The sequence below is a fragment of the Myotis yumanensis genome, unplaced genomic scaffold (assembly GCF_028538775.1).
Source record: "Myotis yumanensis isolate MYYU_CA2020_CCGP unplaced genomic scaffold, mMyoYum1.0.hap1 SCAF_6, whole genome shotgun sequence".
In the NCBI taxonomy this organism is placed as follows: Eukaryota; Metazoa; Chordata; class Mammalia; order Chiroptera; family Vespertilionidae; genus Myotis; species Myotis yumanensis.
The window spans coordinates 25,444,448-25,459,734 of NW_027223757.1; the positions used below are offsets into that span (position 1 = coordinate 25,444,448).

General features: G+C 46.2%; 1 protein-coding gene across 2 annotated transcripts in view; it reads left to right on the forward strand.

Annotated features, from left to right (window-relative positions):
* The window catches only part of ARFGEF3 (ARFGEF family member 3), a 128,570-nt gene that overhangs the window by 74,387 nt on the left and 38,896 nt on the right, over positions 1 to 15,287 (forward strand). For both annotated transcript variants that reach the window (XM_070417769.1, XM_070417770.1), the window contains 4 exons: positions 4,872 to 4,984; positions 5,778 to 6,688; positions 9,729 to 9,895; positions 10,855 to 11,020. In XM_070417769.1, coding sequence (XP_070273870.1) covers positions 4,872 to 4,984; positions 5,778 to 6,688; positions 9,729 to 9,895; positions 10,855 to 11,020 — 1,357 coding nt within the window. The remainder of the gene's footprint in view (positions 1 to 4,871; positions 4,985 to 5,777; positions 6,689 to 9,728; positions 9,896 to 10,854; positions 11,021 to 15,287) is intronic.

A 15,287-nucleotide genomic window follows, 5' to 3' on the forward strand; every position in this document is an offset into this window, starting at 1 on the left:
TTTCATCTGAACATAGTAGTGATATTCCAAAGGGTGGGAGTTCAAAATGTGATCAAGTTTGTATAAGTACATTGTAAGCATAAAATGCTAAACAATATTTGGTGCAATTATTGCTAATCTAAGGAAGAGTAAAGCAAAGCATGAAGAATGGAAATACTGGTCCTCATTACCTCCTGCCCAGAGCAGTGTACCTGCTGGTCTCTTTGTCTCCTGCTTGTCTTCATTTTGTCTTTCTGAACTGAGGTTCATAAATCACCACTGTTGACAGTTTTCCCACTCTCAAATAACTCCTTATCATATCTCACGTCTGAATTCCTCTGCTAAGTTTCTAGACCAGCTGTGGGCAAACTACGGCCCGATCCGGCCGTTTGAAATGAATAAAACTAAAAAAAAAAAAAGACCTTACCCTTTTATGTAATGATGTTTACTTTGAATATATATTAGTTCACACAAACACTCCATCCATGCTTTTGTTCCGGCCCTTTGGTCCAGTTTAAGAACCCATTGTGGCCCTCGAGTCAAAAAGTTTGCCCACCCCTGGGCTAGACACTACTGGCACCTCACATTGGCTTATTTACAGTCTCCCTTAGGAAGATGATATGCCCAGTTTCCAGATGGAGAACTGAGGCTCCATAAGAAGTTGCTATTTGCCCCAAGTCCTTGTGTGTTGTAGAGTTAAAACATGAACCCAGGTGTTCTAATACAGCTGCCTCTTTGCTGTCAAAATCCTCCTCCTTTATGGCTTAGCTTCCTCAAACCACTGATTTTGCTCTGCTTAAAATCCCTTCCCATCACTTACAATTGATTATATGTGGCAAAACACTGATTGTTTCACAGTTCAGTGTGGAACAAACTTCTTGTCTCCTAAATATATTTTTGTATGTGTTGCTTTTGTATGTTTCCCCTAGTACCTGACACTGCAGAGATTGAATCAGAATAAGCGTTTAATATATTTTGACTATGACAGATGGGCCTGAAAACAGACCATTTGCAAAGAGGGTATTTTGTGAGCAGCAGCAACCTCTGAGTTGACAGGCCCTGGAGTTGTTACTACCCATGGTAGAGCCACTTGATACCTGAATGCTAAAAATACTTTGCCTACTGGGTATGTAAGTGTCTAAATGCATTTAAAATAACGTCTTGACTACTATAAAGGAAATTAGTTATGTTTCCCCCTTTTTCATAGATGTTCTAGCTTCCCAAGGTTATTTTGCAGGGCAAGCACGGAATTAGAGCCCAGCATCTGATAGCATAGCGTGTCCAGGCAGTGCTGCCCCATGGACACAGCAGGCTGACGTGGGCCAGGTTGCTCTGTAAAGCAGTACCTCCTCTTACTATGACAGCGCCAACAATTTGGGAAGGCTGGTAACCTAGAAACCGAAATGTGCTGGGTTTATGCACACAAAACCACTGGGCACCCAGGATGTTTGCTTAGCCTTTTGGAGTTTGAACCCTGGTGTATTATTTCCTGTTCCCTTTGTAATTTTTCGCTCTGCCATATGCCCCCTGTACATATTCATCAAAGACATGCAGGACAGTTTGTTTTTCAAAGTATATTTTCTTTTCTGTTTCACTTTCCCCCAAAAAGTACACCTTGATTCCTTCTTTCTCTCCCATGGTTCAGCTTTAGGAGTTTCCTAATCTTTATCAGAGTTGTGACACCAACCACTGATTTCATATCCCTCATTCCCACCTGAAGAAGCTGACATTAAACATATTTAGGGTTCTTCAGAGGCCTAATTATTCAGTCCCTTTTCCCTCCAGATTTGGAAATAACTGAGTAATAAATACAAGGTTAATGTGGGAATGCATATATGTAATCTAATTTATTACTGATAAATCTAGATTAGAGAATGTAATGGATCCCAAGAGAAAGGGGTATTTCCCACTCCATTTCTCCTGAAATGACTTACCCTTCTAGCAGGAAATGGGGCAGCGAGAGGCCCATATGCCTAACCACTTCACTTGAATGCAGGCCTAGGTGTGTGTGTGTGTGTGTGTGTGTGTGTGTGTGTGTTGGGGGAGATTTCAATGTCAAAGAAATAGAATGTGGAGAAAAACATGGAAGCTTCATTTCTGTGCTTCCAAGAGAGCAGAAGCTCCCAATTGCTGGCGTAAAAAAATAGGGAGACAGAGGAAGAAGAGTGCCCCTTAGGATATAACTTTTTCTACTTAATATATCAGGAATGCAAATATAATTCACTTTGAAAATAATAGACATGGGATAACATGTCTGTTCCAAAACACTTAATTAACCAGCCTTTTCTTGAATTAAGTTAACCTCAAATTGAAATATTCCATAGACTTCTACCATATGGAAATAAAGTGAATATTGAACAATTACGAAAATTCTATACACGAAAACTTGTAGGATGCAGCCAAAGCAGTGCACAGAAGGATATTGATAGCTTCAATTGCTTATATTAAAAAACAGCCTATACTTAGTGTTCTAATTTTCCAACTTAGGAGAAAAGCAGATTAAATTAAAAGCAACCAGAAAGAAGGGAAAATAAGGATAAAAGCAGAAATTAATGTGGTAAATAGGAAACATAACATAGTAGATCCATAGAGTGACAAGTCCCAGGACTCTGAAAAGACTAAGAAAATTTAAAAACTCCTGGAAAAAGCAGTAAAAAAAATTGCAGAATCATTAAAAACAAACAAAAATAAGAATGAAAAAAAATGCTCATAACTATAGATGTTGTAAACATTAAAGAAGGTTTCAAGGCACCCTAGGCCACTACATTTGATAACTTAGATAAAATCTATAAATTTCTAAGAAACAATTCAATCTTTAAAAAGTTGGCTCATGCCCTAGCTGGTTTGGCTCAGTGGATAGAGTGTCCACCTGCGGTCTGAAGGGTCCTGGGTTTGATTCCAGTCAAAGGCACATGCCTGAGTTGTGGGCCCAATCCCTAGTAGGGGGTGCACAGGAAGCAGCCAATCAATGATTCTCTCTTATCATTGATGTGTCTATCTCTCTCCCTCTCTGAAATCAATAACACACACACACACACAAGACAAACATGCAAATTGACCGTACCTTTGCTATGCCTTAAGCCACGCCCACCAGCCAATCAGAGAGACAATATGCAAATTAACCCAACCAAGATGGCGGCCGGCAGCCACAGAGCTGGAGCAAGCAGGAGGCTTGGTTGCCCCAATGATGGAGGAAGCTAAGTTTCCTGGCTCTAAGCTCCACTCAAAGCAACAAAGTTTCAATTATAGAAGGTAAATAAACCCCAGATACCTGCTTTCAGCCGGCCATGGCCACGGAGCTGGAGCGAGCAGGAGGCTTCTCTCCTGCCTGCCATGGGTGGCTCTGAGCTCCACTCAAAGCAACAAAGTTTCAATTATAGAAGGTAAATAAACCCCAGAATAAAAGAAAAAAGAAAAAAAGGAGAGGCTGGGAGCTTCCGTCGTCGCCGGGGGGCTTGGCCAGCCTGAAAACGGCCCTCAGCCCCTCACCCAGACTGGCCAGGCACCCCAGTGGGGACCCCCCCACCCTAAAGGGGGTGTGGCCAGCCTGAAAACAGCCATCAGCCCCTCACCCAGGCTGGCCAAACCTCCTTGGGGTGAGGGTCCACACTGAGGGGGGGGGGCTTGACCAGCCTGCAAACAGCCATTAGCCCCTCACCCAACTGGCCAGGCACCCCAGTGGGGACCCCCACCCTGAAGGGGGTGTGACCAGTCTGCAAACACCCATCAGCCCCTCACCCAGGCTGGCCAGGCACACCAGCGGGACCCCCACCCTGATCCGGGACACCCTTCAGGGCAAACCAGCCAGCCCCCACCCATGCGCCAGGCCTCTATCCTATATTTTAAAAGGGTAATATGCAAACTGACCCTAACAGCAGAACAACTGGGAATGACTGGTCACTATGACACACACTGACCACCAGGGGGCAGACGCTCAATGCAGGAGCTGCCCCCTAGTGGTTAGTGCGCTCCCACAGGGGGAGCTCTGCTCAGCCACAAGCCAGGCTGATGGCTGCCAGTACAGCGGTGATGGTGGGAGCCTCTCCCACCTCCTCAGCAGCGCTAAGGATGTCCGACTGCAGCTTAGGCCTGCTCCCTGCTGGCAAGTGGACATCCCCCAAGGGCTGCCGGGCTGCCAGAGGGATGTCTGACTGCCTGCTTGGGCCTGATCCCCCAGGAAGCGGGCCTAAGCCATCAGGTGGACATCCTCTGAGGGGTCCCAGACTGCAAGAGGGCATAGGCCAGGCTGAGGGACCCCCCCGAGTGCACAAATTTTTGTGCACTGGGCCTCTAGTGTGTGTGTGTGTGTGTGTGTGTGTGTGTTTTAATGTTGGCTCATGAAGAAATTGAGGACCTAATTAGTCCTATTATCTTTAAAGTAGTTGAATCAGTAGATAAAATTCTATTTAGAAAAAAATTACTGGCTGCATATAACTTTAGAAATATTCAAGGAACAGGTAATTCTAATACATGGACTTTTCCAGAGAGTAGGGAGATGGAGTACTTCTTAACCCAGTGTTTAAAGCTCGCCAACATGATAGCAAAATAAGACCAAGAGAGAATAGGACAGTTAAATTACAGGCCAGTCTCTCTAAAGAACATTGATGCAAGTGCTTTCTAGTTCTGTTCTGTAAAAACTTGAAACAATCCTTAAGCATTTTCTTGGTCTAAGCCAGTCCTGAACTGGGGAGCTGGGAATCCATGTGCACTCTACATTAAGAACACCCAGATCACTTCTTCTAAGATTTGACTTCCAAATAGTGGTGCTTCTCCTTAAGTTGTATCACTCAGTAGAGAAAGAACATGTTCATTTGATCTCACAGTTTTAAAAACATTGTTTATGTTATTCACTTTTTCGTTATTTACCCCCCACCCCCCCTTTTTAATTCTAGCTACTTGGGAGCCCACAGCGTCTCTGCGATTTGGCAGGACCCAGCTCCACTGAACCCGAATCCAGGAAAAGATCAATTTCAAAAAGAAAGTCTCATCTGGATCTTCTCAAACTGTATGATACATTCTCCTTTTTAGGTCTCTATTGCTTGGCAAAGACTGCTTCTCTGAATACTCTTGTTTTGAAATCCCTGAAATTTTATGATTCTATACTATATGAGGTGTGACTATTTAATAACATACCCACAGACCATATGAGAACTCTTATCCCAATTTATTATAACTGTATAACTTTCCATAATTTTATATTTACTTAAAAAACCCAATGTACAAAATGAAATATACAAATAGTATTTATTGGGGTTATTTTAGGGAAAACCTTTTCCAATTAATTACAGTTACTATAGGATTTCTCCTTGAGGATTCCTTTGAGCTAGAGATGATTTCCTTTTCCCCTAACAAAACGAAAAAATATCTGATTTGTAATAGCTATATTCACATGTATCTATTCAGGAATATGTTTACTGTATAGAAGATGTGCACACTATCATAATCATAGCCATTATAACCATTTTCTGTTTGAAAACTGAACCTAATACAATGGTGAGATTATTCATTGTCTGTCACTGTGAAGATGACAAATTCCCATCCGGAATTTTGCTTGTACCCAAGTAAACCAGCCGCCCTGAGTGCGGGATTCAGGGTGAGCTGCCTTACCTGGAGGTTTTCCTCTGCCATCTTGAGTGTGTTTGTGTCCGTTACTTTTTGCCCAGACCATTTAATTTCAGGTAAATCAGAGCACATGTTTTGAATACTATACTGTCCACCGGTCGAACAATCCTTGTTTATTTTGGAGCATTTTCCCATGCTTCGTGTATTGATCCGCTTTCTCCTTTGAACACTTTTAGGATCATGGATGGCATGACCGAAGCGTGCATCAAGGGTGGCATCGAAGCTTGCTATGCCGCCGTGTCCTGCGTCTGCACCTTACTCGGGGCCCTAGACGAGCTCAGCCAGGGCAAGGGCTTGAGTGAAGGTCAGGTGCAGCTGCTGCTCCAGCGCCTGGAGGAGCTGAAGGACGGGCCCGAGTCAAGCAGGGACTCCATGGAGATCAACGAGGCCGACTTCCGCTGGCAGCGGCGAGTCCTGTCCTCGGAACATACGCCGTGGGAGCCGGGGAATGAGAGGAGCCCCGACATCAGCATCAGTGTGACCACGGACACGGGCCAGACCACTTTGGAGGGAGAGTTGGGTCAGACCACCCCTGAGGACCACTCCGGAAACCACAAGAATGGCCTCAAGTCCCCAGCCATCCAGGAGAGCAAGGAGATGCTGAGCAAAGTGTCAGAACCAGAAGCAGTAGACCAACCAGATGTTGTTCAGAGAAGCCACATGGTCGCCTACCCTGACATCACGAACTTCCTTTCAGTGGACTGCAGGATGAGGTCCTATGGATCTAGATACAGTGAGAGCAATTTTAGCGTGGATGACCAGGATCTCTCTAGGACGGAATTTGATTCCTGCGACCAGTACTCAATGGCAGCGGAAAAGGACTCAGGGCGGTCTGACGTGTCGGACATTGGGTCGGACAACTGCTCACTGGCCGATGAGGAGCAGACCCCGCGGGACTGCCTGGGCCACAGGTCCCTGCGGACTGCTGCTCTGTCTCTCAAACTGTTGAAGAACCAGGAGGCCGACCAGCACAGCGCGAGGCTGTTTGTGCAGTCTCTTGAGGGCCTCCTTCCTCGCCTCCTGGCCCTGCCCAGCGTGGAGGAGGTGGACTCGGCCCTCCAGAACTTTGCCTCTACCTTCTGCTCAGGTTGGTAAGCAATGTTCGCTATATAGTCGCCAAGAACATTCAGAGCATACTAGCCCTTGTCCCCTTTCTGGAGTATGGGGGAGTGGGTGGAACTGAAAATTCCAAGCTTTTAACCATGCTTTGGTCTTTATGGTGGCCAGCCCCCATCCAGGAACCCACCCAGAGTCACCTCTTTAAACAAAAGATGCTCTTGGTTCTCTTATCACTTAGAAATTTACAAGAGTTTTAGGAGCCCTGTGGCAAGGAGGGGATCAACGACAAGTATTAGAATAAGGGATGCTCCTGGTATTCTTCTCACTTAGGGAATACAAGGGTGTTAGGAGCTCTGTGCCAGGAAGTGCGGGCAAAGACCAATGTGTATGTTTTCTATTATCCCAGGGTAGTACTGAAAGAAAGCAATTAATGGGTGCAAAATTTTATGGGAGAAATAAATGATTGTCCAACCCCAGGGTGGTCAACTGTACCTCCCCCTGAAATTCAAGGGTCCCTTGACCATAGAATACTGAGGTGAAGCTAGAGCAAATCTTTACATTTGTGTTTCTGTGCCTTTCAAATCATCCAGAGATTATCTCTGAAATATATTGGTGTCCTTTTTTGGAGTCATTTTCCAGCATTTATGTGTATCTGCAATAATAATAATAGTAGCTCACACTAACATAGCACTTCCTGAATGCACCACATTAAGAGTTTTACATGTATTAATTAATTTAATGCTTATAATAGCTCCAGAGGGTAGGTAGTATTATCCTCATTTTACAGATGAGAAAACTGAGGCATAGGGAGGTTAAGTGGTAAGCTACCCAAGGAACATAGCTGCAAAGTGGGGATACCAGGATATAAACAGTCTGATTCCAGAGACTGTGCTCTTACTCATCGCCTGTATCACACCAGGGAGCATGGGTGGATGGAGGGGTGGATGAATGGCTGGGTAAATCAGAGATGCTGTTTAAGAACACAGAAACCTCTGCAGTTGATTTGTCCTGGTGAAAAATCAATCACAGACTGAAAAACTGTAGCTCAGCCAATGTGAGATGGTTTTCCAAGTCCTGACAGGTGGGTACACATGGGAAGCCAGCATGTCATTGACCCCTGGAAATCCACACGAAGGAAACACACCCCAATAGAGACTGGTATACGAAAATGTATGTGATAGTATCACTTTACAGCAAAAATGTTAGGATTAATCTAAATGTCCCCAAATAACGGAAAAACTAAATGAGTACATCCATTTATATTATGTAGCCATTAAAATTATATTTTCAAGTAATATTTAATGATATGGATAATGCTCATAATATAATTTTTAAAAGGATTCAACGTTAATATCAAAATGTTAATTCTTATCTCAGAATGGTATGATTACAGATGATTTTCATTTTCTTCTTTGTACCTTTTTCCAAAGAACTAAAAAATTTCTTATTACTTTTATCATCAGAAAATTAGAATCATAGACTTAACAAATTTGTTCTCAAGAAAATCATATAATGTGATTACAAAGGTTTAAAAAATTGATGGTTCCCAGTATGTTGAGCGGGTAGAAGAATATTCTTATGCATAGTGGGTAGGAGAAAAGATTGGTATAAAACTATTTGGAAGGTATTTTGGCCATATCTATCTATATATGTCTTTATTCTGTTCTTCGGAATTTATCCCACAGATACCCTTGCAGAAGTATTAAAAGTTATATCATCCTTTTAGCCCTTTTCATAAAGAACATCTTAATGACAGAGTAAGAGAATGAACTTTATAGAACACTGGAAAAAACAATAGTCAGAATAAACTGAAGGTTGTAGTTCCTATAGTTTCTCACCCAAATTTGAGGACTACTATTACTTCTAGAAAAGTATATAATTATGAGTTACTGCACTAAGCATCCTCCATGCATTATTGCATCTAGATCTCATAGCAAACTTGTTCATTCATTTGTATTTATTCATTCAGTGAATATTTTGGGGGCTCTACTGTATGCCAGGCACTGTTCTAGGCACTGGAGATTCATTCTCTAGTGGAAAAAAAAACAAAGTCCCACCCTCTCATACATCTTACATAATAGTAGATAACAGTAGTGGTGGCAGACAATAAACAAATTATCCTATATAATAAAGAGCTAATATGCTAATAGCAAATAGCAGAATGACCAAATAGCAGAATGACTGTCCGAACCACCTTCCGGATGAAGCGAGGGCTGAGCCCCTCGCACAAATTTTGTGCATTGGGCCTCTAGTACATTAGTATAATGCTGGGTAGAATAAATGCCATTGAGGCATTGGAGTTGAAAGGGAAGGTCTCTGAAACCTGAAAAAATGGAGTGAGCAAGTCTAGAGATCTGGGGCGACCATTCTGGGAGGTGAGGAAACAAATGCAAGGGCCCTGAGGCAGGCCCAGGCTTGGTGAGGTCAGGGAACACAGGTCAGCGTGGCTGTAGTGAGTAGAAGGAGAGAGGAGAAGAAAGTTGGGTTTTATTTTATTGTGATGGGAAGCCATTGAAGACTTTGAGCAGGAGCTACACGAAGTCAAATACTCTGCCCATTTCTGGGTAAAAAGCTGAGATTTAGAGGGTCTTAGTGATTTTACCAAAGTAGCTGGTGAGTAGCACATAAAGATTTGCCCAGGTAGATTGACTCCAGACTGTATGCTCTGCGCCACCAGGCTGGGGCATGTAGCTATCCCTAGAAATATGCCTTCCTGGCTGTCATTGCTTTACAGATATGCCCTACGTGATACATGTGCCTGTCACTAGGATTGCTTCCTGGCTGGCTGTAAGCCAGGCTGGCAAGTGCACTGCTTGCAGCCCCTAAAGCAGCGGTTCTGAACCTGTGGTCGCGACCCCTTTGGCGGTCGAACGACCCTTTCACAGGGGTCGCCTAAGACCATCCTGCCTATCGGATATTTACATTACGATTCATAAGAGTAGCAACATTACAATTATGAAGTAGCAACGAAAATAATTTTATGGTTGGGTCACAACATGAGGAACTGTATTTAAAGAGCCAGAAGGTTGAGAACCACTGCCCTAAGGTCTTTTGGTCCTCTCCCTTAGGCATGATGCACTCTCCTGGGTTTGACGGGAACAGCAGCCTCAGCCTGCAGATGCTGATGAACGCGGACAGCCTCTACACAGCAGCGCACTGCGCTCTGCTCCTCAACCTGAAGCTCTCCCATGGTGACTACTACCGGAAGCGGCCAGCCCTGGCGCCTGGCATGATGGTGAGTGTGCGCTGTCCACCCTAACCCTGCGAGGACAAGCGGTGGCCTCTGGGCTGGAATGCTGAGCGTCAGTGCCCTGTGAGGCATGGCACTGTGGAGGGCAGAAAAAGATGTGAAGGTTTGTACCGTGCAGTGCACGCAGACTCACCCCCTTGCTCCGAAGTGTACAGGACCCCAAGTGCCTGGACACGGCTGCCTGCCAATGGCCCAGTCATTTCATCTGGTGGCATTATTCCACACACACATGAGACATGTTCCAAAACTCATGATCAGCAGGTTAAGTAGCAGCAGAAGATGTGCAGGGAATGGTCCCCTTGCTGAAAATGAAGGTGTCTTTTACAAAAACTTTTCATTGTCTTCCAAAATGTGCCTAGACCTCCTCGGGTGACCCGGAGCTAAGCTTACTCGTTGTCAACAACAAAGCTCCTCCTGTGAGGTCTGGGGGAGAAGGATGCTTATCCTGTGGTCGGATCTCCTGCCCCAGCCAGCCACTCCGTGGTGTCCCCTAATGTCCGTTCCTAAGCCTAGTCCATGGAGCTGCGTGAACGGCATCAGCGATCGTTTGTTTGATAAAGTGTAGGTTCCCCAGGATCAGTGGTGGCTTCATGCGTGTAAGTATCTCTTGAAACACCCATGATTTTCAGGGGGCTCATTCCAGTCAGCTGTTGGGTAGCAAGAAGAAGCCCTGTTCTGTTAAGTTTCTAATTCTCCCACACATCAGAGAGTAAAAAATATAAAATGCGGTGTTCCTAATCCTTCAGCAGGGTTTCTTAAAAAGATATAAATGAAAGGAACTTCATGAAGTTTGGGACTTCTCCATCTCCCACCCGCAATCAACAGGTTTTGTTTTTCCTACAAGCCGTGGTTCAGGGGACGTGGGGAGTGAAGAGGCAGCGGAGGAGCCTGTTTGCTCGCAGGGGGTCTGACTTGGTCATTTCCTCCTGTGATCTGCCCTGTAGAAAGAGTTCATGAAGCAGGTCCAGACCAGCGGGGTGCTGATGATCTTCTCCCAGGCCTGGATCGAGGAACTCTACCATCAGGTGCTCGACAGAAACATGCTGGGAGAGGCTGGCTACTGGGGCAGCCCCGAGGACAACAGCCTCCCGCTCATCACCATGCTGACCGGTCAGTGGCCCCTCACACAGCTCCGTGCCACTCGGGTGGGAGGGTCCCCTCTTCAGATCCCCTTTCAGAGCAGTAACGGTGTTTGATTCAAGCCGACCTTAAAGTGGCACCCACAAGACTGCCCTGGCAGGTGGTGACAATTTGAGAGAAGTGTCATGAATTCACCTCACAAGAGTGTGCTGTCCTTTTTCCCTGTGGGACCCTGCGGAGCTCACTGTGCCACACTAGAGAAGGACTTACTTAGCACCTATGCCTGTTGGTGGAAAACTATAGGCCTCTCCTGGGATATGAAGTACTTTCTGGGCACGAAGCCCAGAGTTATTCCTGGAAATGCTCATGTACTAGTAGATACTCTTATCTGTATTGTGCTATAGCCTTCAGTGCCAGTAATGTAGAATGATTTATTTTAAACTTGGCTTCATTCCCATTTCTTGACAATATCAGAAGTCCTCCCCTCTTTTCCCAGTGGTACCAGAATTAAAAATAATGTCAAGTAGCCTGGCCAGAGTGGCTCCGTTGGTTGAAGCATTGTCCCGTGCACCAAAAGCTTGTGGGTTTGATTCCCAATTGGGGCGGGGCACATATGGGAGGCAACTGATTGATGTTTCTCTCACATAGATGTTTCTCTCTCTCTCTCTCTCTCTCTCTCTCTCTCTCTCTCTCTCTCCCTCTCCCTTTCCCTCTCCCCCTCCCTCCCTCCCTCCCTCTCTCCCTTCCTCTCTCTCTAAAGTCAATAAGACATATCCTCGAGTGAGGATTTAAAAAAAAATTTAATGTCAAGTAGTTGCCCAGCATCTTTGTCTTCAGTGTCCAGAGGTTTTAAAACCCTACTTAACTATTAGAAATTTCACATGAGAGCATTGCGGAGTATGGTCATGAAATTTTGGGCAAAAGCAGCCATTCATGATGTCAGGTAAAGGTCAGGGAGGGCTCAAAAGTTTGGTCTAGTCATTAGTAACCTTGATAAATTAGCTCTCCAGGCTTGTCCTATATTTGATCTGAGTTGCCAGACTGATTTCTGAGCTGAGTGATGCCATCCTGGCTCCAGCTAATAGGTTATGTAGAGTGTGGCCCCACATAGCCACCTTCCTGCTCTCTGTAGTGCCACATGTCCTCACACAGCTTCCCGTGGCTCTGCACCGGGCAGGGCACACTGACAGGAAGGAGCAGGACTGGGCTGGGGCAGCACGGTCCAGCTCGGAGGCAGGATCTGTTGTCTAAAGGGTGTGTTATGCTGCCTGTGGTTGGTATTGGAGGCTCTCACAAAGGTGGCGGAGTTGACTACTGGCAGGTGAAATCCAGCAATGAGAAATGTGGGGGCTATTTAGGGATCAGACAGGGAATCAAAGCATAGAGTGAGGTCTCTCTGCAGCAAGCAGAGTCCTGGTCATTGTCTGGTATTTGGAACTTTGATTCCAGAACTAGGATGGAATTTGGGGGAAGCAAGGCTAGGTCCTAAGCCATGAGGATCAGGATCACTGGACAAGTGAGCAATTTATTTTTTATTAATCATGATAACATTTACAATTTGAAAAATGAAAATTCTTCAATATGTGAGACATTCATTCTACCCATAAGTAGTCCTTGGTTTCCATCTGTTTCATAAACTCCCTTCAGTGGGGGTTAAAGGTACTGCCCAGAGCTTAGAGTGCCTTGGAATTTGGGTGGGGATCCTAAGCCTGCCAAGTTTAATTTTAAAAGACCATAGTTTGTGCCAAAATTAATCTCTTACCTGAACCTTAATAAAAGGAGTCATTCAGCAGATGTAGAAATGAACAAATAACAAGCCATTCATAGTCACCATATTCATCAATCATCACTGTTAATCAGCCATCTACACTAATAAAAGAGAAACATGGTAATTAGCGTACGACCGCTACCCTTCCCATTGGCTAATCAGCATATCCTATGCAAATTAACTGTTAGCCAAGATGGCAGCTGGCAGCCATGCACTGAAGCGAACAGGGAGGCTTGCTTTCTCCAGTGACTGCGGACTCCAACATTCCCCGCCTGCTGCTGCCGGCCTCTCAGCTGCAACTCTAAGCAACTATGTAGCAAATATAGAAGCTAAACAAAACCCCAGAAACCAGCAGCCAGGGGGACCGCAACATTGTATCAATGTTTTCAGCAGCCCAGGCCTCAGAGCTAAAGCTGGCCCAGAATAGGAAAAAAAAAAAAGAAAAAAAGGAGCGGTTGGGAGCTTCAGGACCCACCAGCCGGAAAACGGCCCTCAGCCCCTCAGCCAGCCTGGCCAGGCACCGCAGTGGGGTCCCCCACCCTGATCCAGGACACCCTTCAGGGCAAACCAGCCGGCTCCCACCCATGCACCAGGCCTCTATTCTATATAGTAAAAGGGTAATATGCCTCCCGGCACCGGGATCAGCGGGACAGGGGGCAGCGCCCAAACCCCCTGATCGCCCTGCGGCTCTGTGTGTGACAGGGGGCGGTGCCCCAAGCTCCTCCCCCCCCCCCCCCCCCCCACGGGCCCTGCTCTGTGTGTGACAGGGTAGAGCCGTAACCTCTCCATTGGCCCGGCCCTGAGTGTGACAGTGGCGGCGCCCCAACCCCCTGATCGGCCCTGCTCTGTGTGTGACAGGGTGCGGCACCCCAACCCCCCCTCCCCCCCCCCACGGGCCCTGCTCTGTGTGTGACGGGGGAGAGCCATAACCTCCCCATTGGCCCTGCCCTGAGTGTGACAGGGTGCAGGGCCCCAACCTCCTGATCTGCCCTGGTCTGTGTGTGACAGGGGGCGGTGCCCCAACTCCCCTATCGGCCCTACTCTGTGAGTGACAGGGGGGAGCTCCTCAACCCCCTGATCGGCCCTGCTCTGTGCATGACAGGGGGGAGCTCCCCAACCCCCTGATCGACCCTGCTCTGTGTGTGACGGGGGCAGCAACCCAACCCCCTGATGGGCCCTGCTCTGTGAGTGACAGGGGGGAGCTCCTCAACCCCCTGATCGGCCCTGCTCTGTGCATGACAGGGGGTGGCGCCGCAACCTCCCTATCGACCCTGCCTTGAGTGTGACAGGGGGCGGTGCCCCAACCCCCTAATCGGCCCTACCCTGAGCGTGACTGGGGGTGGCATCGCAACCTCCCGATCCGCCCTGCTCTGTGCATGACAGGGGGCGGCGCCCCAACTCCCCAATCAGCCCTGCTCTGAGCCCGACCAGGGGCTGCACCTAGGGATTGGGCCTGCCCTCTGCCACCCGGGAGCAGGCCTAAGCCAGCAGGTCGTTATCTCCCGAGGGGTCCCAGACTGGGAGAGGGCACAGGCCGGGCTGGGGGACCCCCCCTACCTAACCCCCCCCCCCCCCCCAGTGCACAAATTTTTGTGCACCGGGCCTCTAGTCTCTTTTATAATAGAACAGTAAGCTTCATTGCTATGTCCATAGGAAAGTTATCTAACTTTAGATTAATGATAGAAAAGCAGCTTTTCATAACAATTAGACAAAATTAGGCTCTGTGATTCTTTGTAGAAAATTCCAGTTACTAAATGACAAGTGAATTTGAGCAGCAATTAACCTAGCTTGGAAACTTCCATCTCATCTTTTCATTATGTGCCAGGAAAAGCTATAGCAGCCATCTGATTATCAACACTGTCCTAACTGTGGCCATTCCTGATGTCGTGTCAAAGTGTCCTATATAATTGTGGAATCTTGGTGGTCAGATCAACTTGGCATTACTTGAATTCATCAATCCTTTATCTAGCACACTGGAAACATGATAACTTCAATAAATGGCCATTTCTGGTAAATGTCATTAGGCTGACCACATGTCATATTAATTTCAGTGAAACTGGTCTGTTCCCACTTTGGTTGTAATGTAGATTTTTCCCTGCCTTCCTCCCCTGATTTTATTGATATATTATTGACATATGATACTGTATGAGTCCAAGATGTACACATAATGATTTGATATATGTCTGTATTGTACAGTGATCACCATAATAAATTTAGTGTACATCAGTCACCTCACGTAGTTACAATTGTTTTTTCTTGTGATGAGAACTTTTAAGATCTACCCTCTTAGCAACTTTCAAAGAGATGTGTTGCCAGAAGTCTCTAGGCTTCTTGGAGTCACTGTAAGACTCAAAAATATAATTAAATAATTTTCAAACACCATCCTGTTGGGTTGAGGGTGAAGTCCAGGAATAAACCTATTGCAACTCTCTTTTCCCATTGAGTTCAGCTGTCTAGTTGCATTCAAGTACATATGCTTCCACTCCATGGTCACTTCCCCAGTGCTTACTTCCTGTTTACTGAGGAACT